A 26,537-nucleotide genomic window follows, 5' to 3' on the forward strand; every position below is an offset into this window, starting at 1 on the left:
GCTGAGCAACAAGAGTTGAAATTCTAGAAATAGCACCACCAACCATAAATAATATTTTAAGAGCATCTTGATCCGGATAATGCAAACCAAGGGATTTCTCTACTGCCTTCAAAAGGTCTTGCAGGTTAGCATCAACACAACCAAGCAAGGTTAAAAGCCCTGCTGTTACTCCTGGATTTGAAACAGATAGGAGAATTCCTATGTAGCCATTACAGGCCAAGCTAGCCAGAAATTGCAGACCAAAGTACCTATTGGTTCCCTCTTTTAATTCTAAGAAATTAGCAAGTACTGATATAGCTTTCACTGGTGCATGTACCTATATGATATCCCTATCTTGAAACACTATTGTTGGTAATATGTCGTAAACCAATGTGTTATTATCCTTACTAAAGTCAATTTGACTACACCATAACAAAGATTGGGAAGATTTCTCATTAAGAAGTTCACTTTCCCCAACCTCCATAATCACAATTTTACTTTTGTGACCACATATAGCAGAGTAGAAAGTTGCCAAATGGAAATGCGGACACTATAGATAACTGTTGTACACTTCTCTACTTCTCCTTTCTGTGGACATCTTCTTTCAAGCAATTTGAAGCTGCACTCCTGTACATATTTCAATTGTCCATTGCTGAAGTTTTCAAGCAAGATAACCTCACCGGGGTTGAACACGAAAATGAATGCATTTGCATCTTTTTTCACCCCAAGTGCAGTGTTTTTCACTATCCAAAATGAAGACAGAGAGCAGTACTCATCCACAACAACATTAGGATTGCAGTCCTTACTTAATTTAGGCCACCCTTTGATCAAGCAAACAAGGTGTTCAACTATTGCTATGTAAAATATACCTTGCATCGAAACCGCACCAATTTTAGAGTCATTACAATCTTTGTTCATTGCTATTTTAGTACTACCCCCAGGATCAAATATCAAGTCATCAAGTGGTCTATTTTGTTGTGAAGGAACAATATTGACAGCACCATTATACTTTTGTTCATCATTATCCATTTTCACAAGTTTAGATGATAACATAGATTTTAGATATGAAGAACAGTTTCCAAACTGATAACCACTACAGGATAACTGATTCCAATTGATTTTCACCTCAGTGAACTTTTGCTTTACCTTGCTGCTGACCGAAGACCAATTTCTGGGACAATGGAGCAGTGAAGCAGAGTTAAATATTTCCTTGTCTATAGAGCCTTGTTGCTATAGAGCCTTGTTGTCAAGCTAGCTCCCCTATAAACAATTCATAGCTAAGCCCTTGAGAGATAACATAATCATTGTGAGCTAATCTATCAAACACTTGGTTTATAGTTTTTTCTTCTTGATAGTCCCTTGCTGATGTTTTGTGTTGGTTCTCCTCTAAAAAATCCATTAGAGTCCTTTGGCACAATTCATCAAACATGTGGCTGACTATACTTTCATCCTTCAAGTTAGTGATTATATCATTGTGTTCAGCCTCTATAACCTCATTTTCTTTCATAAGCTGCTCTTCTTTTGGTAAATCAAGAGCAGAATCATGCTTCTCCATTATGGCTTCCTCGATTTTTGCTCGGAAATATGCTTCATACAAGATCTTGGGTGGGTTCCTAAATCCCTTTAGCTTCATCTGGATATTCCAATCAAGCCCAAAGTTAAAACCATCAATAAAGTATTCCTTACTGATTTCTGGTTTCAAAGCCAACATCTCGTTTCTCCACTCTTCAAATTCCTCATAGTACTCTACTACGTTAGTTGTTTGTTTAGGCTTCTTATGCTCCACCAGGAAGTAATTCAGCATTTTAGAGATTTCTTCAAGGGTCTCCATATATATATATATATATATATATGTATATATATATATATTTTGGTTGGTCGGAAAAGAGATGAAGATGGATAGGGAAGAAGGTGAATTAGAAGTGAAGGAAAAAATTATGAGGAAAGATTTCTAATCAAGCAGCCAAACCCAGACGGATCGTAGCTGCTCTGATACCACTGTTATCGTACAGAAGCCAGAGTGCAGAAAATGTAAAAGAAAACAAACTTGATTGTAATGATTCAGTGAATAATCAATGAAACAGTGATTGTAATGAGCTCAACTTTCATTAATGAATCTGGAAAACAAATTACAAGAACAGAGGTTATGAATTCAGCTAAGAAGGTGGAAGATCTGAAGGAAATTTGGGAGGGAAAAAATGAGGATTGCTCCTCAGGTTACTACAACCAATTCCGGATGGAATAATTCAAAAATCTCTAATTACAATGAAGCAGACATGTCTGCTTATAAAGCTATCAATTTCTAACAAACTCCTAACTACACCAATAAGAATTAAACACGTGGCTCCCAATACAATCTAAACACGTGGCCTTCTTTTACTCAGCTCACTCCATGACATTCCATCATCAAAGTTCTTAGAGCAGCTAAAGCTATCATATATAATTCAACAGCTCGTGTCTTTCGCTTTCCTTTGCACTTGATGGCTTCTTTAGAACTACCTACTTACTCCTTCAAGCTGGACTATCGCCTCTCCAATAGATGTTTTATACTTTTATTGGACTCAGCCTTCCATTGGCTCCAAAGAAGTTACTGCCATGAACCATCTTTAGATGGTTCATATGATTAAGCAAAGCTACTAAAGCAACAGACAAAAAGTAACCAACCAACCACATTTGATAAAAAACTTGTGCTTCAGGAAGGATCTTGTGTAGTTTGTCAAAAATGTCTCGATAACAAGAAGCCCAAAAAAGATTCTGAAACCATGTCAGCATATATATGAACAAGGATCTTTTTGACTTGTAGGGTCGCATTAACCATTGGCTATGGTCCAATAACATTAGATTGATCAGTACTGTATAATGGTGACTAGGAAAAAACTCTTAGAATTCTTCTTCTCACTGCTAGATTGAGAGATTCTTGATTCTGACTCTCAAATTTTCTCTCCTATATATCTAAAGTTTGTAGTTTCCCCGTTGAACTAACTTCTCCCGAAACAACTCTCCCGCTTAAGAGTTAAGAACAGTAATTATGGTTAACTGCAGATGACAGCATTGTACTCAAATTTCCAACATCGGACATTTGCAGAACAAAGGAATCTAATCTGTCACATCTCATTTGCCCAAAAAATCTACTGGTATCATATCTCGTATTCCAGCCGTATCGCACTTCTCATGTTTTTTATCTTCAACTTTTCAAACATATAATTATTCAAAAAAGAAAGAAAAAAAAAAAACTTTTCAAACAGACAAAGGTGGCAAGTAATAATAGAAAAATGCAGTACACTACTTCCCAAAGTAATAAACTAACCAGACAGGTAATGATTAACTAGTTAGGTTAGGTTACAACCTTTCCCAGTTAAATCGTCAGTCAAAAGTTGCTCGACTAATCCTGCTCCTATCTTCAAGCAGAAAAGGGGGCAATAAACATACTACTGTATTAATCAAGGGATAACGACAATTTATCTTGCCAGCCTGCAAATCACAATCGGCATCAAAGCATTCATTTGACATCTGCTAAACACAGTAAGTGCCCATTATGGAAATTAAAGTTGAATAACTCAATCTCATCTCATGAATCACGACTCCCTCAGAAAGTTGCTCATTTGGCAGTTGCATCGATCTTAAGTACGTTGCTTACTGGTAAAGTCGTCAATAAATTATCTGCCGACGAGACTCACTTGTGGTATTTGTTTTAGCCTATGTTTTTATAGTCCGAGGGATCAATCTCAATCCTTTTTCCCCTCTCTAAAGTGTCTAGTCATGCTCCACTGTCCAGTGATTTTGCCTTCTTGCAGAAGAAATTTAGTTTGACCACTGAAGATTATCATGATTTGGTTAACCTTACAAAAAAAAAAAAAAGAAAGAGCAATTGGCTTTTTCACATTTCTATTAAAAGTGAGTGTTTATCAAGGAATTATTGATGCAACTATATTGTTTTTTATCTTTGCTTCCTTCATGTTGTCTTCTTTATTTGGAAGTGCAGTCTTAAGACAATCGCCCAGATTTTAATATGACTACTGAAAAAATCATTTGATAGAGAACTTGTACCCAATTCCACTTTTTCAAATTTTAATTGCATTTTGGGCAAAATTTGCAGCTATTGGACCTGTAAATTTTAATAAATATTTTCTTCCCCACAATTTCACAAATAAGGGGAATTTTACCTTCAGGACAGAAGATGCCGAATTACTGAACCAAGAAGATTGCACTAGTGTTCTATTCTACTAAGTAAAGTTTATGATGAAAAGTGTGGAATTTTAGGGAAATGCTATCTACACTTCATTTCTTATTATTTGCACTCCCACCATTTATATTATCATATAGTCTAACAAATAAAAAATTATTTGATCAAATGATAGTAAGAGTGTGATTAAAAAAAAAAGGAGTTTAAATAACGTTTCCCAAATTTTATTTCCACATTGGTTCCTGTCAAATTAATTATTGGTGAATTAATCATAGACCATAGTTACTAAAACACGAGACGAGTATAATAAGAGATATTATATGTACGCATGTTGTACGGAATTTTTTTCAAAAGTACAATAAAAATAATTTCGGCATAAAAATACATGTTCAAAAAAACGTATGCATATAAATTTGTACATGAATAGTACGGACATATTTAAAAGTTATGAAATTAAAAATACATATAAATTTGAAAACTATGCTGCATGTATACCAATTGCAAACTTATTTTTATGTATGAGATGTTAAATTTATCAAAATTTTATCACTCTATTACTTAAATATATATATAAATCTACAGTTGTTATCATACATATTGCTCTTATTTTGTATATAATTTTAAAAGCACGTCATTATCCTTAAATTTTAAAACTTTTTGAAAAATTGAAGCATAATCTGTGAAATATAATACTTTAAAAGTTTATTACGTTTTATATATGATTAATTGAAAGGTACAAATAGTTTTTAAATATACGAAATGTGAAATTTTTTTTAAATGATACGCACAAATATGTATTATACGGATATAATACAGCTATGTCATAACTATGTCATAGACGACTCCTCTCCTCAGGTCGAAGCCTCGTTAGGAAACTGTGGGCGGCTGGGTCCCACGGTACCATTTGACCACTAAACCGCCTGACGAAGAATTAGGTTAGTCACACAAACACAAACCTCCGCAATCCAAGAAGCCGCCTTTCAAATTATAACCCAAAGCCGACACCCGAATTTCTCTGCTGTTGGCTACCCTTGATCCACAAAGGACTAGTCGCCAGAAATGCTTAGGGTCAGAAAGCTACTATTCTGTGAGGGAAAATTAATTTTTTTAAAATAAAATAAAAAAAGTCAACTACTTATAAACACGATCCTATCCAGTTTGAAGTTCAGAAGGAAGAAAAGCTCAGGACCATGTTTATGAGTTGACTCAAGCAAAACTCTTAATCCAAAGTAACCAAGATCCATCCGGATTAGATGTACCAATTAGCAAAAGGTCCAATTATCCTAATCAAGGTTGATGTTTTGACCAAATTTATAAAATAAAAAAAATGCCCGGAGATAAATTACATACACGTATGTTTCAGCCGGAAATGAAAGAAATAAACATGTAAACCTCATACTGCATTAATTTTAATTTTGGGGAAGCTGAATACTTCTTTCTCCCCATTTTTGCCGGTAGATTGTACATCTCGCTTTTGGTCAGGAATGTAAAAAGTTACAAGTAAATGAGAGAGGAAACAAGTAACAAAGAATTTAGAAAGAGGGTGAAAAAAAAAAAATCGTGGATCAAGGATCAAGCCATATCTGAAGACAGGATGATTTTGTTTAGTAGAATTATGGAAAACCAGCCATCATGTCACAACCCAATCACAGCTTGATTGACCTGTATAACAAACAACAATAGCATGTGAGGCTTCCCCCTCAGCACCCAACATTTATATATAGTTGTTAATGCAGCCAACATGTTTTGATACTCATGCTCCACATAGCATCAACTTCTTATCTTCTTTCCCCTCATTCTACATTTTATCAAACAGATTTTCAAGGAATCATGTTCAATCACCAAAAAATTGCTCCTAAATTTGATATCTAAGGTGCCCGGAAATTTTTTTTTTCTTTAAAAAATCCAGGCTGGGAGCTACTGCATGGAATCTAATATCAGCAACATTTTCCTTTTTTAAAGGAGATTCAGAGGTAAAATAATTGTGATGAAGGAGATTACCATACCAAGACAGATCATGCTGCTGCGCATTAGGCTTTTACATAATCCATACCGTTGCGCTTGCGTTTGTTGGACCTTGAAAAGAAACATATCCGAGCCCAAGATTTCTTCTGCTTGACTGGTTGCGGCTTAGCATCCCTCTTCGCAACAAGGTCAACCATGTACTGAACAACAGCCTAGACAGAATAAAATCCAGGTTAGTCACATTACAAACTGCAGAGAGTACAACAGAAGTGAAAACTAAGACCTACCTGAGCACCCTGGTCAATAACATTTTTTGGTGGCACTTCTAGAGGATTTCCTTCAACATTCAAGACGCGTAACCGAGATAACATCCTAAAAGAGTCTGGAAGGATCCTTATCTGGTTATTGCTCATATCTAACTCTTCAAGAAGTTCTAGATTGCCAATGGACCTCGGAAGATACCGTAGATCTGCAAAATTGTTGCTTATGTTCATTTTCACTAGTGTAGTAGCAAAGCATAGGCTCTCAGGCACAGCTTCAAGCTCATTGAAGCTAACATCAAGCTCCCGCAAGCTCAAAAGGGATGCCATTGTAGTTGGCAATTGTCTTATGTTATTATATCGTACAGCCAGAACCTCAAGGGATTCAATTCGGCCCACAGCTTCTGGAAGCGCTTTAAGCCTGTTATAGTCTGCCCGGAGCTCTTTGAGCGAAGAACACTGTCCGATAGTATGAGGAATCTCCTCGATATCATTAGTTTCAACATTCAAAGTCTTCAGGCTGACAAGGGAACCTATCGTATCAGGAAGCACTGAGAGTGAATTGGAGCTCAAATTAAGCTCCTGAAGGCGGACCAATCTAGCAAATTTAGCTGGCAGCGATCTTAACTGATTTCCACTCACGTTCAGAGACACCAAGTTAAGCAGATCTCCAATAGATTCTGGCAATTCAATTATCCTATTTGAATGCAAATCCAACTTTTGCAATGAGGACAGGCCTCCTATGGTGTCTGGTAAAGCAACGATTCGGTTCTGTGACAAATCCAAGGTGATCAAACTCGATAGCTTCCCCAAGGAATCAGGAAGCCATTCTACTTGGTCCTTCAACTTCCCCTGAAGATTAAGTTCCCGAGTTCCTTTCTTTGATGATACTTCAATTAAGCTAGCAAGCTTTATCAAACTGAGTTTTTCACCCTCTTGACCTACATGAAACAACCCAGTCACTTCTACATCAAAATATTATCTTTAAAGCATCAAAAACACTAGAACACGCCCAAAAAAAAAAAGAGAAAGAAAGTAATCACAAATCCTCAAACCCTTCTCCTGAAAGTAAATAAACAGAAAAGCTTCGACGTAAAAAACATAAATGGCCTGCTCGGACAAAGTAAATCTCATTGCAGAAAACAAATTAAGACGTACCAACATTAATAACCGGCTTTAGAGTTGAGTCAACTATCTGGGGTGTGGTCGAAAATTCCCCAGATCGCCGTCCAACCCTCAATCCCTCCACATGAAACGTGGCCTTCGCCTTCTTCAGATAACTGTCATCTTTACTAAACAATTCAGAAGCCTTCACAATATCCTTCTCATTATAAAACGTTGACAACGACGACGACGTCGTGGCAGTGCTCGTATTTGTCGTGGTAGTGGCCGGAGAGTTAATACTATTCCCGGAAAACGATGCTGAAGTCGACAAGGACATACTGCTCGAATCCCTCGAATAACTCGTGGAATATGATAAAGACTCATTATTAGCATTGGATTGAGAAGAACCCGAAGGAGACAAGCATTTAGAAGCTCTCTGAATCAAATCATCGAACACGCAGTGGACGTGTTCGAGATCCAACAGCTTAACAGCCTCCCTCTGCTGTTCCTTGCTCTGAAAATAAACCATATTCTTCTGCATCTCCTGCAATATCTTGAACAATTCATCTGGGACATTTTTAGCTTTAATTTGCCTGGAAATTGCTTCAATCCTGGCTTGATCTTCCTTCTCAACGTTTCTAATGAGCGTTTTAGCAGCTTCCACTTCCTCAATCGCTGGCCTTGTAGGCAAAGATCTATGCATTCTCATGATCTCCGCCACAACTTCTTCAATTGACATAGCTGGTTTCTCCATTTTTTTTCTTATAATATCCCTTCCTATATTTTCCCAAGCCAAAACATAAACACCATGGTTAGAACTAAATGAAACGAAACAAACCCCGTAATATCAAAATCAAATAGTCAGCCCCCACAGCCCACAGGACTGAAGTTTCCTCATCTCAAAAAACGGAAACAAAATTGGATTTTGCTTTCAGTTTTCTTCTAGAAAACTATTCAACGTTGACAAAACCGGAAAAAAAAAAAAAAAGATCGCCCCGCAAAAACCCCACAAATAACAAAACCAAAAGGAACCCATTTGCAGCTATACATTAACTACTTCAGATAACACGCAGAACATTTCCAAAACCCATCCATTTAAGGAAAAAAAAGGGAATAGAAATAGAAATTACCCACCACTGAGCTTGAATTTGATGACACAACAACACAATGTTGAATGAACTTGCTCTGTTTCTCAGGCTAATCTTTTACAACATGGAATCTGAATCAGAGAAAAAGAAGAACACGAACTTAAGGGCTTGTTTTGGTCAATGAAAGAAAGAAGAACAAGAAGTATATTCATCTGCACAATGGGTTTATCACAGCTACAGTTTTCTGATGATGTATCTTCCGCATTGCATTGTATAGCTGTTTTATTTTTTTTATATAGGGTTTTATATTGGGACAAATCTATTTATACAATAAAAAATATTTCCACAGCTTTTACTTTACTATTGTAATTCTGTAATTGCGCAAGGATTTCTCACCGTCGCTCTTTTTTTTCACTTTTTCTTCTTGGTGGTAAATGATTTTTTGAGGAGTGAGGAGCTATAAATAGTGGGGGAAGAGACGCGCTGAAATGGGAAAACGACTGATCGGTTATCAAAGTAAGAAATGATCTGCATTTCTGTGTTCCGGCAAAATTGGTTTGTCTTATATGGGTGGTTGTTTTTCATTCTTGCGTTCCGAAAATGCCCTCTGGAATTACAGGTAATGACGTAACTGCCGCAGCGTTTTTCTAGGATGCTCGGACAGCTCTGACCTTTTCTGCGGCAAAATATTTTGCTTTTGTTGGGGCTTCTATTTATTATTTTTGACAGAAGATGACTGCTACTTTTCATTGGAGTGACGTCAGCGATCCATATATTTTTTCCCCCAATATCTGGATAATCAGTTTAGTCATTCCATTGAACTGTGCCTTCTCTTCTTGGAAAAGTATTTTTAATCATTATAAATGTTCAAATTGTTGTGATAATTCCTCTCGATCTATTTAAGTACCTTTTTTTGTCGAAACTCATAGGAAAAAGTCACTGAAGACAGTCACATATAATGACAATTTGGTGGGAGACAAGGATTGAACCGTTGACCTCTCAACACCATCAAGACTTGAGTGCTTGGCAGAGACCACCAAGCCAAAGGGTTGGTGGCCTATTTAAGTACTTGCTACTTGTGAAAGAAGTTTTAAAATGTAATATAAACATTTTAACTTCCTTTCTATATTTAAACCCGTTTGAATTGCTATTTTTCGGAGCTTATTTTTTTGGAGAAGATGTATCATTTTGATTTGATGTGTGTGAGATAAAAAAGGTGATTAGAATATGTGTTTCTGAAAAACTTTTCTGTAAAAAAGTAATCCAAACAAGATAGAGTCTACCTTCAAAATGTTGATGCATAAAGAGCATGCATGCATTATTTCGGAATTTAAAATATAATTTCAGGTATTGCTGGAACATTTTATGAGGTAATAATAAAAGATTCATAGCTCTATGAAAACCCAACAAAATAAAAATAAAATACTAGTACAGGGAAAAAAAATCTTCACACAAGAAGAACTATTAGGACAAGTTCATGGTAAAAGGGAAAAAAAATCTTGGTATTAGTTAGAGAAACTAGAAAGAAAGATAAAGTTCAAGACTATGGACTGTGGCGCACGCTGTTGGCTTTTGTTTTCAGAGTTTTCAGCACTTGATTGATTATGAGATTCTGCTAGTAATTTCTCCACATTTGTGTGGAAACTGTGTGATAATAACAGCTTACTTAGTATATGCTAATGAAGATTCCTCCCTTTTTTTTTATCATTATAATTGAGCATTGATTCATTAGCTGATTCATTAATCAATTTTGGAAGTCCTTTTGACAGTTGTGAATGGGGAGCGTACATGATTTTATCTATCCTTTTAGGGTCCTTTTTGGCCTTTTCTCTTTGGCCATTGCAGGCAAAAGTCCGCAAAGTTGCTGGACAAATGTCATCCCACGAATCACTCGCTCCACAACATTTTGTTTATTACTATATTACTTCTTTCAATCAGCACATCTGTTAGCACTAATTAGCTATCCATGCATCAAATCAAACGTTAAAAATCTGCATTCAATTCGGTCACTGTATTATTATTATTATATGTTTTTTAACCCTTCTTGCAATAAAGTCATTGCATTATTGTTGTGGATGAATCTCTTTTTTGCTTTCCTAATAATTAGTGGCTAATGTCATATGCCAAATACAGGTAGAAAATCATGCAGCTTTTCGTGTGGGTCCGGGACGGTATCCAATACTGGATCCAAATGGGCTTGCAAAGGAGTACCTGCCATCCTAAAAAATAGCTTTTCTTTTTGTTTTATATATATATATACATGAAAATCTTATATCTACAATACATTTCATTTTTTCAGAAAAAAAGAGAGCTTGCTGGTATAACCCTGTATTCCAAAATCCTCTAAAATCACTTAAATGTTGGGCACAAAGATAATAATATACAAGAAAACAAATCATTTACTAATTAATTTTTTTAACGCTGTTCAATAAGCATTATTATCAACACATCTAAATTTTACTGAACTTATTATGTATATATACACGTACTACAATTATTACTCTCTCTTATATTTATATATTTTTTCTATTTAATTTTGTCTACATTTTTTTGTATTTATTTAATTTTTCTAATTAATCTTGTATTTAGAAAAATATAGCACTTGAAGTATATGCCAGTCAAACACTCTGATGGGCTGTTTGCTAATTACTTGCTTAACATACCGTAAGATACTTAGCTTCATTAACTTCACTTCTCTTTCGTTCTTATTAAATGATCCCATATCTCCATAGATTATACTAAATTTGAAGTGGTTAGAGTATTGGTCATGTAATTTTCAACATTTGGAAATAATTTACTTGCTTCGTTTAAAAAAAAAAAAAAGCTCCCCTTTTCAAGGCGTTTCTTACACATATTTATAACAATTCAACTGCAATTCAACTCACAACGCTAGTCGTTGACTTTCATTTGCTTCTATGCCATTCTAATCTTACATAAAAGAAAGGATAATTTCATCAACACATCATTGAAAAATGAAACAGCACGAGCGTTGACATGATCTTGTAACTATTTATGTGACCTTGTTTAGCATTTCATTGTAATTTTGGTTCCATTAATAATCTCTTAGTGGATAATAAGAGGGCAGAAACGTCATTACAGCCACGATAAGAGCAGGTAAATTTAGCTGTGAGGTGAGGTCATCATTTTTTTTTTCTTTCCCGGTTCGGGATTCACCAGCCCATCATATGAATCGCCAGGCTCTACTCCATCCAGTAATAAATGAAGCCCAGATGTCCATGTTGGTTTGATGGACACGTGTTGGAATCAGGTTGTACAGAACGCCACGTCCAACCATTTCCAGCTGGCACTGCAACTCACGCGATAACCGTTTCTCTGCGAACCCTTTTAGGTTCTGTGGGGCCCCACCACATCCACGAGATGGAATGGAGGGGAGCTGTTATTACCTGTAGACGACCTCACACTCCATCCTGTGAGCTGTCCCTGCCTGATTGAGATTTGAGAGAGACCCATGCCCCACCGTGAATGGGCCCCCTCCGCTGAGTTTCTACGGTGGAACCGAAATTGGGCCAAGGATTAAACCTGGGTCGCTCAGCTACCAGCTTGCTAACATGGCCTGTTACATGATTATTGTTTTTTGTTTGAATGGACCAATATGAAATACTATCGAATATTTTTTCATCTTACCAAGTATTTATTTATTGGTTAGATGGAGGCTATAAAAACCAAAATCTATGAAGAAATAACAGGACGATGAGTCAATCCCATATAATCCGAGGATTGTAAAGCCCAAATTTCGTCAGGAGGATCCGATGATGATTTGAGTCCGGATGGCATGCTCAAACTCATCTACGCTAGAACATCGGCACAAGAATCTCCTTCTATCAAAAAGTGATTTAGTGCATATTTCCAATCACAACTAAGATTATCAATTCAGCACTTAATTTTAAAGGAATCAGATCTTAATATATTCAAATCGAATATTTGAATTAATTAAGTGGCACTGAATATTTTAAACAAAACTTACTCTAAAAATTAAGTGATAAATTATTCACTTATCACTGAATGTAATATACACTCAAATATATTAGCTTAAATGCCTAATAATTCAATTAATTTAATGAATTCAAACTTTAAATTTCAAACTTTAATTTTCAGATTTCAGTTTTATCCAAGGCAGCCCTTTAAGTAACTCAAGAATACTTCAGAAGATCTTTTGACGCTTCTCCAATCTTTTCATTTGCCTCTGGACGTTGATTAAAGTCTAGGAAAGTTCTATTATTGTGTTTTGATTGAGGGATGCTAGTCAAAAGAATATGGTAGTTTTTTTTTTTTTTTAACCGTCATCCTCAATATGCTTAGTGAGGCTACAATCAATCCATACATGGTAGTTAGTGGTACAAAAAAAGAATATGCTGACTCCATTATTTGTTTTACGTACTTTAATTTTTTATTGCGCGCATAATTTGATGGATAATTTTGATACATTCAACTTGCTCTACGCCGATTCCTTAACAAGGACACGGGTAAACTGAAGCCGAAAACATGAAGACTCGTCAAGCTCTGGCATTTTTGTGTTGGACGGTTTTATCCCGAATTGGTTGCCGTTGAGTTTCAAATTTACCTATAACATATTCTAAACTTTTTCAATACAAACTCTTACACTTTTTCGCTCCAAAGAACCCGCAGAAAAAAAATGAAAATCTATTAATCATTATGCTTTAGCTTCCTATCTCAAAATCCGAAACCAAAAAAAAAAAAAACTTGTAATTTATTTGGTTATCTTCACACTGGAAAGGTTTCAAAACAAAAATTTTCCTGTCCTAAAGTATATTATTCATCTCCGTCCAAAAATTTAATCCTTATTTAGATTATAATTTTTATAAAATAGTGAAAAATATATTCTTTAACATAAATTTTAATCATTCTTTTAATTTTATGTGCATCAAATCGTTACTACACATAGTGAGTGTGTTTGGATCAGAATTTATTTGAAATAATTATTGTAACACTTTTTATAATGTGATATATGTGACATGAAAAGATAATTGAAAAGATAAAAGATTATATTAAAATTTGTTAAACAAATTATTTTTTTTCAAATCATCCCAATCCAAAATGCAGTGGGTGTGTTTGGACAAATTCCAATCACATTTTTATCTTCCCAATCACATTTTTATCTCTCATACATAACGTCACAAACATGCTACAGTAATTATCTCAAACAAACTCTCTCTATTTCCTTTATCTTCTTTTATCTAAATGGACATAGTGACAGCTCCACGAACCACTACAGACTAGCAAGATGACACCGTGCTTGCGCACGGTGAGAAATTAAAGTGATGCCCAGTATGAGCTGATTTGCATGTAATGTATGGTTGTATTTGTTATTTTGTTTAATGAATGAAATTAAGACATTATTAATAAAAAATGAATAGGTGAAGTAACTGCATAAGAAAAGATATTGAAATTTATGTGTATAGTTTGTGCTATGAATGAGAAGGAAGTTAGTAAATTCAATGAGGAAAAAGACATGTAGTTTTATTTTTCTTTTATAAAATGTAATAGATGAAAAAAAATTTGCTGGAAACATATTTTGGCGGATGCATATTTGTTTAATTGATTGCCACATACATTAACATTTTGTTTGTCCCAAAAAGCATATAGTTTTGATTTCGGTCTAAAACGTCAGAATTATGCTTACTAACATGACTATAGGAGATAGTGTCTCAACCGATGGGATTTTTGAAGCAGGAAAAGCGGTTTGTAAGTCTCTGTATATATACCAAAACGTATCAAGTGGCCAAAAAAATAAAAAATAAGGTATCAACTGGCACAGGCAAGATCAGATGTATTTTCTTGACATTACATCTGCCAATACAAGCTTTCTTTCCTACGTGAAATTGATAATACAAAGTCAAATTATGGGTGCTACTGTTGTGAATTTTCTTTTCAATTTTTCTCATCTTGTTAAATACAACAGGAGACAAAGTCCGAACCACCAACAGTCAAATGCTAACATGATAAAAAAGCAGCCCATCCAGCTGCAGTGGACTTCTTAGAACCTGTTCCAGTGGTTGTAGGAAGATTCTTCTGCAGAATGCCAACAACAAAACCGCTATTAAATTTCATCACAAGTAGACCACAAGCTGACTCCGAGATACAAGTATTGTATCTCTACATAAACCATTTAAAACGATCAAGCCCATTTACACAGGTTGGAGAGAGAATATCATATCCATGTAAAGTCAGAACAATTCCAGATAAAAGACATTTGGTAAAACAGCAGCTAATATTTTATGTCTACATACATAACATAAAAAGGTAGCACCAATGAGAAAGATTCATATTTATCAAGCAAGATATTGATGATTCCTATATTTATGAATCTCTATCAAGCGAGATAAGTTTGTCTTTCTAAATGCCACTGAAGTAAAGGTAATTTACAAAAGGTTGCTAGAAATTTTTGTTATAGATTTTGCTTCCAAATGTTTCTAAATATGAATTATATTCCCTATCAGAACATTATGCAAAGAAGTCAGTTACATGACCACCTGAAAAAGATGACCCTACCTTATCTCCACTTCCCCACAAACCACAATATTATGCAAAGAAGGTTTGTTCTTCACATTAATTCGGATAGTTTCACCTTCCTGAAAGATAAAAAGAAAAATGTTAGTCCATAAGAAAAAAGATAACATCAACACAATAACTAAAACTTCACCAGTAATATCAGAATGTAATAAATGAAGAGAAAGCAAAACTTGCACATAAAATCTGAGGTTGCTAGATAAACCTAACAAAGAAAGACAATTTGAATTCCAAAGGAACACATAATGAATCAATTTCAAGAGCCAATTATGACTATTCCTTTTCATCGTTTTCATCTTAATTGGACAAGTAAGCATAGGGTGAGAATGCAGCACAAATTCTACCATGTACAAAAAATAACGAGTCTAACTATTACTCAACAGATTTCAATAGCCTATCCAATCCCAAAATCAGTAAACAGTGCAGTAAAAATTCCTAACATAGACAAACAGATACCAGCTTAACTATTAGTCTTGAAGAAGTCAACAATCTAGTGGCCACTCTCAAAATTCTTTTAACAACATTGATGGTAAAAAAACAGACGACAAATTCTTAACAATAATCAAACAATCTTTAGATGGCAAGTAAAAATTATTGAGGTAATACTCTGAACATAGCTTTTCTGTGAAGCAATAACTGGACTCTGTACTTGAATCTAGCTTCTTAACTTACAAGTCACAACTAATTCGAAAAGGCCATTTGCACATTCAACAAAACTGAAATAGAAAAGTAGTAATGCATGCACCAATTGCCTCATGCCAAAGTACTCTTAACACTTACAATTCCAATGACCTGTGAGTAGAATAGAGCTATTAAACCTATTTAAGCAAGCTTGTAACTTACAAATCCCAAACACAGATTGAAAACTGCAAATTCAGCAAACACATCACCAAGCAAAGAAACTAAGATCATGCATGCAATTAGCTTCAGCACTAAACAATAAGTGACATTCTACAATCCAAAGCAAAACTCAAATACTAATACCACCCAAAAAATAAACCAGAGAGAGAGAGGAAAAAATATCAAAGTTTTGGGACCTTAGTAATCATTAAAACACATGGGACTTTAAGCACTATGGAGATGAACAATTATGTAAATATCAAATTCTTAAATTTCCACCCACATAAAACATTAGACATCAAAGAAGTAAAACATTAACCGAGCAAATTAACCAGGAATTTGAACAGAGTAAAACTAAATTTTAACAAAAAGCAAAAAGAGAGATATATTCCATCAGGCAAGATATGACAAGACCCCATTCCAAAAAAGGAAAAAGAAAAGCTCTAGAAAAAGGTTTTTTGAGTAGTGAAGGGAAAAAAAAAGAAGGAAAAAAATTAGAAGACATTAATTCTTTCGAATACTTACCATTACCATGAGGCTAGCGCTTGTACAACCAAAAAACCTCGAAAAAAAAAAGAAAGAAAATATTGAAAAATAACTACCAGATAAAGTCAAAAGAACAAAAACTGAGCTACAAAGAAATTGACATACGAAGAAAGGCAAAATCCACATACAGATTTTCTTGGCAATTATTGCCCCCTTTCATCTCATGTAGCTATTAGTAGAAAAAAAAATGAATTTCATGAATAGCTGAGAAAGGGCAAAAATGGAAATTGGGCACAACATTGAAAAAAAAAGGAAAATTTCACCTTCGATGCCTCATTTTCAACTTCATTTGCTTCTTATTTTCATCCCTGCAAAAAAGTGTAGAATACTTCAAGAATAACTTAATATGGAAAATTCCCAACAAGATCAAGTTCTATATCTTTCTGCTACATTGCACAAAAGGCAAAATACACAGCCTTAAAAGCACAACATGAAATTCTTCACCAAAAATCCCTCTAATTTTAAAAATTAGCTAACTATTTTCTTCAACAGTAATGTATAAGAATTACTTTACAATTCCATAAAAACTTACCATTCATCCCTGAGGAATGTTAGTGATCCATAAGAAAATTATCAAATATGCTCCTACAACACTGGAAAAACAAACTAATAATAAATCTAAAACGAAAAAAAGAGAAAAAAGAGTACCAAGAAAATAGGGGCTGCAATAGTGAGACATTTGCATCTTTGTTATCCTAACTGAAAGAAAAAATATTCGTTAAAAGGTAAAGTAGTACCGTTTAAACTTGAATTCCACCATTAAAGTTTATAGAAATTCATGTAAGAAGATATTATCTGAAATTTCTTAGTAATGGTGCTACAAACCAAGACGATATTAGGAAAAAAAGACGTACAAAACACATTGACAGAGATTAAATAATTAGGGCATAAAAAGCTTACCCTTTGATATATGGAAAGGAAAACAAAAATTAACAGAACTTTTTCCTTTCTCCTTTACCTACCAAACAATAAAATTATTTGTTCACCTTGATTTTCACCATTGAATATGAATATGAATATTAAAAGTAGCAGAAAACTCACAAGAGAAGAAACTCTCTACTTTTTTTCTTTTTTTCTTGCAGACTTACTAAAATTTTTCATTAATGGTTGGACATGCTCTAAGCCAAGGGGAAAGTAGAAGGGGGAAAAAAGATAAAACATACACAATAAAATAAGAAATGAGGGCATACAAAGCTTAAATTTCAATAAATACAATAACTGAACACATAAATCTGGGAAAAAAAAATCCAACAGAACCCATAAAAAAAAACAAAATCAGTCAACGAAATTATTTTTTTACGGTAAAATTTCTAGTAGATATAGATATGACAGGTACCTATGTCAGATTATACCACATCTTAGAAAAGGAATGAAGGTTCATGCTCTGTGGTTAGAAAGACCAAACCATAAGAAGAGAGGAAAAAATTACTAAAAAAAAACGAAAAAAGGGACATTAAACATAGGCAAAAGGGGTAAAAGTTTACCACGATTATATTTGGTCAAAAATGATGCAGATGGTTGAGATGAATTAAACATCCTCCCCCTTCATCCTTGTTCCCCCTTTCTTGTTTTTTGACGACGAAGAGAGAGTTTGGCAGGGATCAGCCATTAATTGGGAAGTGAGGAGAAAGATGTGAGACAAAGGAATCATCTGCATTTTTCTGTTTTGGACCTTTTGGTCCGGTGGGTAAAGGAAGAAAGAAGAAACGAAAAAAAAAAAAGAAACGAAAAGGTAGGCTTTCAAAGAAGGAAAAAATGGAGAAGTGGAGTTGGTTGGGTGTAATTTTTTATTTCTGAATGATGATGATCAGGCTGATGAAAAAGAAAGAAAGTGAAAACAGAGGAAGAAAGGGAGTAATGGAGGCGGCAATATGAAGGAATGGAGAGGGGAAAGTGGAGAGTGGGAGAAAGCTTGTGACGGTGATCTGCTAATAGTTATCTGAGCCCATCGAGTCCCTCAAAAAAGTTGGAAAAGTGGATTGCTTGGAAAGGAACAAAAAAAAAAAACACACCAAACGAGACGAAAAGGGACAAAAGAAAACAGTAGAAGAGCAAAATGAAAGAAAGCATTTGCACGTGATTTACACATGGAGGACCAAAGACCATCAAATTTCACCACTCATTCCCACTTTATATATAAGTTCTTTATAGTACAATACTACAAAGTTAAAAAGTTAATGAAGTTCAGCAAGTACCAGTACAACTTTTAAAAAGACAGTTTAACCTTCTATTCTACCGCTTTGACTAACAGCAGATGACAACTTGGGTGAAGGGCATAATTGTCAACTCACTTCAACAAAGCCCTAAGCTATATAACCTGCACCGCGCCTCTCCGGTTCCCTCCTTCGCAGCCATATTACTTTCAAAATCCCGGCCGCCATCCGTCAATTCCGCTGCCGCCGTCATCTCTCTCCGAGAAATCCAACCGTAAGGATTAGCAACCTCATTACTTCAATTTGTACGAGAGAATTTTGATATTTTGCTGAGCGATACAAATTTTGTGAAAAATTAGGGCAGTGTTTTTCTTGACTCAATTTTATCTTCATGTTGCAGGAGTGAAATTTGATAGTATTTTGTTCTTTAAGTGTAAAAATCGAACTTTGATAGGAAAAGAGAATGGGTGTCGAATTAGCAGCTGAGCAAGCTAGGAGCTATGGAGACTTAAAGGATGATGTTAATATCACGGACTCGGAGTTGGATAAGAGTGTCAGAAATGCTCTCAAACATGCTCTTGAGGTACAATGATTCCCAAAATTTCACTTAATTTTTTACTTTTTTGCCTCTTTCTATCTTTTTTTTTCCTACCGCTTAGTGCATTTATAGATTAATTGATATTTAGTTATTGTGTTGGGAAGTGTTGATTTATGATTAAATAGCTTTTCTTTTGAATTACAATATAAACCAGTTTAGTGGAATACAAGTAAATGGGAAAAGTTTTCTCTTTTCCCTGATTTTTCAAACTTTAGTGAGATTGTGGTAATTCAGTGTGAGAAAGTGTTTTAACATTCATTTTGTGCCATAGGGTGATTATGACAGCTATAACCATCTTGTTGGGACGATGCATCATAGTGAACGCTTACACCCTGACGAGGTGGCTCTACTTGAGGTATGTGTTTGTTTGAAACCCATTGTTATACTATGGCTTGGGGTAATTTCAGAGCTTGCGTCCTCCTAATTTGCATTTTCGTTGTGATTTTTGAATGCCAGACGTGCTTGAAATCTTTAAGGGGGGCAGTTTCTTGTATAGATGTTGTTCACCACCGATCTCTTCTTGCAGCTGTAAGTTAATTAATATGCATGCCTATGTTCGTTTGCTTCTTTTAAGAATGTTTAAGAAATATATTTTTGCATTTCTCAAGAGGAAATTGTCTGCAGATCTTTGGAATGAGCTTGTGGAACTACGACACTCATGTCATGGATGCTTTGGTTGGACTAGTTACATCCTTGGTATAAGAAATTGTCTTATCATTGTTTTGGTATGGCGGAACATGTACTCAAAGAGCCTAGCAATGAGAACATGTCTCCAGTACTTGGTCTTATTTTGACACTTTGAGCTGACCACTGTATAATGTTATTGTAGGCTGCATCAAGTCCACAATATGTTGATTTGTGCTTGGATATGCTAGTGAGCAATTTTCTGCCTCCTTATTCTTTCTTGGAGTTACTGAAGCAGCCGCGTGGCATTATAAGAAAGGATCAAGTACTTGATCGTGTGCACTCAACTTTGAAAGATATAGCCCATTTAGTTCCTCTTTCCCCTTTGAGACTAGAAAAAGTTGTGAGGGAAAGAATGCCCAATATATATACAAAAGAACCTGTGAGTTTAACACTCACATTTCCTGTTTGTGTGTGTGTTTCAGTGTGTCTTTGTGTGTTGTGGTCTGTTTATCTCTTGTATTGAAAGTTTATTCTTCTAATGGTTCCTGGGAATGTGAACAGTAATTTACAAGCCTTTCTCTGCACTATTTGTTCTTTGATGTCGTTGACACTTGTAGTATTATGGCTATAGATGCCGCCATTTGCTTAATGTGCTTCTACAGTCATGTGGAATGGCTTCAGGCCAAGATGCATTTTCCCACTAACATGATGGTAATGTTCCTTTAGGTGCTGGCAAAATATGCCCAATCAAGTTACATTTTGATGTTGACATTGAAGGCATCTGTTCAGGACGATCTTTCATTGGAAAAAGGGCTTGAAGTTTGATTTTCCCAGAATATATTCTAATTTGCTCTGTGAAGAACATGATATATGAGCATTTGATTACGATAGTCAAGTTTATATCTTAATTATCTTTTTTGTGGTTGGATCTTTGTAGTCCCATATGTTAGGGGTTGAAACCCTGATTTCCTCTCCTCATTCAAAAGAACCAATAAATTTGAAATTCCATCTTGTATTATTGTCTAAATATTTGTGAGGTTTCTATATCTATGCATTGTTTTCCCTTTTTGTTTTTTTTTTCTTTTTGGTTTCTTCCTTAATGAACTGTTTTTTGGAAGATGCATGCTTAAAGAAGGATTCTTCTTTAATATATGACACATTTTGATGATTATAAATTGAGACACTATTTTTTCTGTTAATAGACTGCTGTTCTATTTCCATAGATTGTTTTTTATTTTTGTGTTCAATTGTGGTCTTCTAGGTTGCACTTATTCTTGTTATTTCTATGCTGTGTTCACATTCTTTTGTTTCTTGCAGTTGATCGTGATGTATGTTGAGAACATGTTAAGATTGGAGAGTGGTGTAATAGGTGAACTTGTTGGGAGCACAATGCTTATGGCAGTCGTAGATAGGCTAATTGATTTGGATGTGAGTTTTTTTTTTATCTGCATCAAAGGTAAACAAGTGATGAGAGAGTGTCTCTTAAGTTTTTATTTTATTTGGGTTCCTTATAGGTGGAGATAGCTTGGGATGACATTTTGCAAGATGATTTCAGCAAGGGCATTTTCCAGATGGAGCTAGAAGGTCTTGAGGGGCCTGCAGATGATGATGGTGATGAGGTGCTTTAGACTGCTTATTGTTTCTGTTGCTTTTTTTTTTCCCCAATGCTGTGCTTTATAAATGTTCTCTGTTGTAGGATAGTGTCCCCCGCTCCCCCCCAAACACCAAAACCCAAAACCACCACCACCAAAAGAAAAAAAAAGGAGAAGTGTTGACTTTTGGGTAATGACTTGTACGGATTTTTCCCATGCTTGTCTTCTTTGAAGCTGCAATTATGGTTTGATCAGTTTGGTAGTTCATCAAATTTAGTATTGGATTGGTTAGACATAGGGATGGCTGCAGGGCGGTGGACCCTGACCCCATTCCACAGATGTCCTTTCCGCCCACCCCCTGGGAATCACACTGTTTTCAAGCACACAGCATTAAACTACACCAATAGCATGCAGCAACAAGCGAAGATCACTGCAGTGCTCAAAACCCAAAAGTTACATTTATACCTACTATTAGTGCCTTTGCCTCCTTTTCATCTCTCTGGGGCTTGATTTTCACTCTGAAAAAATGGTTGCTGATGAAGATTCTTTGCCTCTTCATTTTGCTGGGCCTTGATTTTCACTCTGAAAATTGGTTGCTGATGAAGATTGGGACGAGGGGATGGTGATGATGGATGAGTCCTCAAGTCTTGAGGCTAAAGATCTAAACGAGAGGGAGTTTGAATCATTGAGATGTGTGAGAGGGAGGAGAGGCGGCAGAGAGTAAGAGGAAGAAGCGGCACGGAGAGTGAAATTGTGAGAGGGAGTTGCAGCCAAGAAAACAAAAAGAGGAAGAATAGACTAGAACATTATGTCAAGAGTTTTAATCTGACTAAAACTAATTTATAATGATATTTATTTATATTAATTATATCATGCGGGGGGACGGGTGGGTCCCCCCACCGCTGTTGCCATCCCTACTTAGACATATCTTGAAAGATCACCTGGCAGTTGTGCAATTGATGCATTGACTCTTGCTATTCAGTTTCTTTCGAGATCAAGCTTATTTGAAGCAAGCTAAAGCATTCTTTTTCATTTTCATCTGTCTAATTGTATTTCCTCTTTAGCAAAATATTCTTTAAGATTTCAGTGCCAAATTAATGCCTTTCAGGGAAATAGTTACAGGTTGTTACAAGCCTTTCTATATCTTACCTTGTGCCAGTAGTTGGTGATGTGTGTTGTCCGTCTTTGTTCCTTTAACAAGGACATTTTTTGAAGTAATGAGTAAGATAAAAATATTTATAGGTAGCACAAAAATGTTCAGTGGATTCAACTGTAGTGTCTTCTTGTAATAGAAATATATAAATATTTGGCAAAGTTTCAAATCAAGAGAAACAATTCTGATATGGACAATCAGTTGTTTAGAGGTGTCAAAAAATTGGGAAAATCTTTGGGGAAATACTTATTGGAGTATCCAGTGGCACCAGAAAATCCAAAATATTTCAGAATCGCAGTTTTGAGTGATTAGATATCGTCAAGTTCTCCTCCATCTGACAAAGAACAAAAGTTTGAAATTAACCCATTTTGATTTCTCTTTCCTCACGTTTTAAGTTACTAGGCATGCTATTCTGGAGTTATAGGATTAATTTTTCTAGATTGGCCTTCTTTCAGTTACTTTTTTGCTACTTTAACAAAATTGCTACTTCCAGCTTCAAAGGAACGATTGGATAGAAAGGTTTTTTGGCGGAAACCTGGTTGCTGAAAAGCTGGATAGCTTGATGGTCCTCGTATTTGGACACCTTAAATCCTCGTATGAAAATGGCCGTTTGGAGCAAGTAAGTTTTCTGTTAGGCTCGCTTTATTAGGTGTTGTCTGTATGGTTTTCTTGATTTTTCAATGTTTGCCAAATGGTTTAGGTTTTTGACACACTCCTTCAGTCATTTCACAAAACAGTCTTGACAGTATACAAATCAAAATTTGCCCAGGTATTTTTCTTCTGTTAGTCATATTGGTGAAGAATTTCAACCATAGCTTGAGTATCTTTTTTTTTGTTCATATTTATTCTTTTTATTCTACTTTCCCAGTTTGGTTATGAACGTTCTCAGCTTTTGTTGAATAAGATTTTCAGCCATTTGTTACCATATGCCTACTAAACCCTATCATATTTTGCAGTTTGTGATGTTCTATGCGTGTTCGTTAGATCCTGATAATTGCGGAACAAACTTTGCAGTTACCCTTGTAAATATATTTGAGGGCAGTTCTTACCCGGAATGGAGGTAGAATTAATAGTTTGTTCTTTGTATTCTTTTCTAATATGAATATGTTCATGGTTCAAGTTGGAATCTGTGAAATACACTTTCATGTGGAGGAAGTCAGTGCATTTGTTTAATTTTATATTGATATGACCTGTCAATAATTTTCTTTTTGGGACATTCCCTAGCAATTTCAGTTTGGTTTAGTTATTTGTCTACACGTTACTTGTGAAGGTTCTGAAAACTTTTCCTTGATTTTATTGCAGAATGAGTGCTGTTGCGTATCTTGCCAGTTACTTGTCTCGTGCAAAGTTTGTCTCTGCCTCTTTTGTTGTCAGTGTCTTGGAAAGGTTGTCAAAACATCTATATGCTCGTCAAATAATTTCTAGCATTGGATGCACTTGTTTGCCTTTCTTTTCTATTACTTTTTCAAGAAGGATGATCATAATAGGAAAGATTTTACAAGCTATTTTGATCTCTTAGGTTTTATTATATATATTCTTTTTGTGTTGTTTCAGACTTGTAAATTGGTGTTCTGATTACTGCAAGAATCAGCATGGTGAAAGCAATCCCAAAGCTCATAAAGTTTTTTATGCTGGTTGTCAGGTTTGTAGTGTTGAGCTTCCAGAATTAAAGAGTAATTACTGCCAATGTTTCTTGGTGTCTCATGGTTTCAGAAAGGGACTTAGGATGTTATTAAGTGAAGAAGCTTTCAGAATTCTTGGAGAACAAAATGACAATGGAGCTTTGATAATTTGATATGTTGAGTCACTAGTTGGCATTCATATGTGACCTAACGATATAAATAAATATCTTGACAGTCTAGAGTCCAAAATTTTCTTTTCACATCCATGCAATTTTTTTGGGTATAATTTTCTGCTTGTGATTGAGTACAAGGGGAAAGGACTTCCATTATGCTTATACATCATGTTCTGATTGGCAATGTAGGATCATATGAGTTCAATATATGGTTTGTTTGGATTGAGGATTATTTGCCAAAATTTATTTGCTTACATCATCATTACAATTTCCAACACACCTTTTTATCTTCCCAATTACCTTTTTATCTCACATGCATCACATCACAAAAAGTACTACAGTAAAAATATCTCAAATAATTTACAATCCAAACATTTATTCCAACTTTGAAGCATGGGGTAAAACAAAAAAAAAAGTTCCAAGCATCACCCATGACATGGTCTGGTTATGGCCCCATTTTGCTTTTACTTAATTAATGCATTTATCATCTTTAAAGAAACAAAGTTGATAGTGTGCTTTTCTGGCTTTCATTTTAATTGGGTAGAGTTCTATCTGTTCACATCACTGATGGTACTGCAGGCCATTATGTATGTCCTTTGCTTCCGTATGAGATCAATAGTGGCTATCCCTCGACTCAGATCACAACTATTTCTTCTGCGGATAGATGATATTTTGAGGCATCCGCTTAACCCATTGAAGGTGAAATGCTTGAATTTAACTTTCAACAAGGACTCGTACTATTTATGAATTTCATTGGCTCTCTCTGCCCCCTCCCATGTTTTGTTTGTCAGCTCCAACATCATTGATTCATTGTAGTAAATTATCAGTCCTCAGCTGCCCTTTGTTAACAGGTTTGTCTGCCATCAATAGTTGAAGAGTTTCTTCGGGTGGCCAAATCGTCTCATTTGTTTAATGTGCCTCAGAACTTTGTTTCTGATGGCCTACTGGAATCAGAACTTTCGATGACCTTTGGTGGTTTAGATAGGCTCGACATGTTTTTCCCATTTGATCCATGTTTGCTGAAGAAATCTGATAGGTTTGTCTTTCTTTTATTGATACTTCGAAGTTCCACCTATATCATTTGTTAGTTTTATGACTACAAATTATTTGTTCATGTATTGTATGCTTTTCTTAGAAAGATATCCTATATTACATTAAAATTTTCGATTCCTCTAACGTTAACTGTTCTTGCTGCCGCCTCATTTTATTGAAGATTTATCCGGCCAAACTTTGTGTACTGGTCGATGGTCAGAAGTACTTACGAAGAAGAAGAAGATGATGATGATGATGACGATGATGAAGGGAACAGTGATGAAGATGTTGCTGAAGTTAGCAATGCTAGTAATCGGGCGAGAATGGTTGATGATGTTGGTAGGAGTATTGATGAGGAAGATTCTGATATTGATGAAGATTTTGAGTATTCTCTAAACAGAATGTCTATAACGCCTAAAAATCCAACCGCCTTTTGGTTAGGAGGTAAATTAAGGGACAGTGTGCAGATGCCCTCCAGAATCAGACCGTCTACAAGTCCAGAGTCCTTGTGATACCCTGTTTTGCTTGCTCAAGAATCTTGACGTCGTAATAGCGGAAGAATACAATAATATCAATTTTGCTAGAGCCGTGACTGCGCTTCACTTGGCCAGCCGGGATCCGCCTTTTGTTGCTGTATACATCCTTGTACCCACCACCGCCCAAGGGATCAGCCAGTGTGGCAACATGTGGCTGGCTTACTGAGGTTTCTGTAGCCATTACAGAAATTGATTGTAATTTAGTGGTCTATTTACTAGTATAAGAAATTGATTGTAATGTCGTGAAATGTACTTGGAAAAAAATCACCATTAATTAATTAAGGGCAAATTATTCCAGTGGCCACTAAACTTTTGCCATCGTCGAGTTTTGGTCACTCAACTATTAAAAGGCTGGTTTTGACCATCAAACTGTATAAAAGGTAGACTCGAGCCCATTCTGTTAGATTTAGTCGTTAACTTTGCAGAGGTGTCCGTTTGCGCGATTTCCAATACAAAAGGTAGGGTCAATTTAGGAAGTCGAAAATAGATCTTCTTGTTCTTCTTGTATAAAACTAATAAAGATTACTTACCCGAGAG

General features: G+C 35.4%; 2 protein-coding genes across 3 annotated transcripts; one reads left to right on the forward strand and one right to left on the reverse strand.

The window, feature by feature from the left end:
• Positions 1-5,532: 5,532 nt before the first annotated feature.
• On the reverse strand, positions 5,533-8,848 carry LOC113777420 (plant intracellular Ras-group-related LRR protein 4-like). The gene is made up of 5 exons (XM_027322495.1): positions 8,626-8,848; positions 7,546-8,268; positions 6,415-7,328; positions 6,169-6,339; positions 5,533-5,824 (listed from the first exon to the last, which is right to left on the reverse strand). Exons 2-4 carry the CDS (start codon positions 8,243-8,245, stop codon positions 6,193-6,195), a joined length of 1,761 nt encoding a protein of 586 aa, XP_027178296.1. The 5' UTR covers positions 8,246-8,268; positions 8,626-8,848; the 3' UTR covers positions 5,533-5,824; positions 6,169-6,192.
• Positions 8,849-18,832: 9,984 nt separating this feature from the next.
• Positions 18,833-26,309, forward strand: LOC113778017 (RNA polymerase I-specific transcription initiation factor RRN3). Of its 2 annotated transcripts, none has more exons than XM_027323262.1 (16): positions 18,833-18,941; positions 19,068-19,250; positions 19,537-19,620; positions 19,722-19,793; positions 19,890-19,961; positions 20,095-20,331; positions 21,210-21,320; positions 21,407-21,511; positions 23,131-23,256; positions 23,338-23,406; positions 23,594-23,697; positions 23,940-24,023; positions 24,192-24,279; positions 25,012-25,131; positions 25,284-25,468; positions 25,646-26,309. In XM_027323262.1, the coding sequence occupies exons 2-16, from the start codon at positions 19,131-19,133 to the stop codon at positions 25,974-25,976; spliced, it is 1,908 nt and encodes a 635-aa protein (XP_027179063.1). In that variant the 5' UTR covers positions 18,833-18,941; positions 19,068-19,130; the 3' UTR covers positions 25,977-26,309. The 2 variants fall into 2 exon arrangements, with proteins under 2 accessions (XP_027179063.1, XP_027179065.1); XM_027323264.1 differs by having other exon boundaries at positions 18,837-18,941; positions 19,122-19,250.
• The last annotated feature ends 228 nt before the right edge of the window (positions 26,310-26,537 follow it).

This window comes from Coffea eugenioides, chromosome 7 (genome assembly GCF_003713205.1).
Source record: "Coffea eugenioides isolate CCC68of chromosome 7, Ceug_1.0, whole genome shotgun sequence".
Taxonomy (NCBI): domain Eukaryota; kingdom Viridiplantae; phylum Streptophyta; class Magnoliopsida; order Gentianales; family Rubiaceae; genus Coffea; species Coffea eugenioides.

Bases quoted from the DNA above. Each gene is read 5' to 3' on its own strand.
- LOC113778017 (XM_027323262.1), top strand. From the start codon at position 19,131: ATGGGTGTCGAATTAGCAGCTGAGCAAGCTAGGAGCTATGGAGACTTA. The intron at 21,321-21,406 runs GTGAGTTTTTTT...GGTTCCTTATAG, and splicing joins ATAGGCTAATTGATTTGGAT to GTGGAGATAGCTTGGGATGA. The intron at 25,132-25,283 runs GTGAAATGCTTG...CTTTGTTAACAG, and splicing joins ATCCGCTTAACCCATTGAAG to GTTTGTCTGCCATCAATAGT.
- LOC113777420 (XM_027322495.1), bottom strand. From the start codon at position 8,245: ATGGAGAAACCAGCTATGTCAATTGAAGAAGTTGTGGCGGAGATCATG. The intron at 7,329-7,545 runs GTACGTCTTAAT...TGTTTCATGTAG, and splicing joins AAAGCCGGTTATTAATGTTG to GTCAAGAGGGTGAAAAACTC. The intron at 6,340-6,414 runs GTAGGTCTTAGT...TATTCTGTCTAG, and splicing joins TTATTGACCAGGGTGCTCAG to GCTGTTGTTCAGTACATGGT.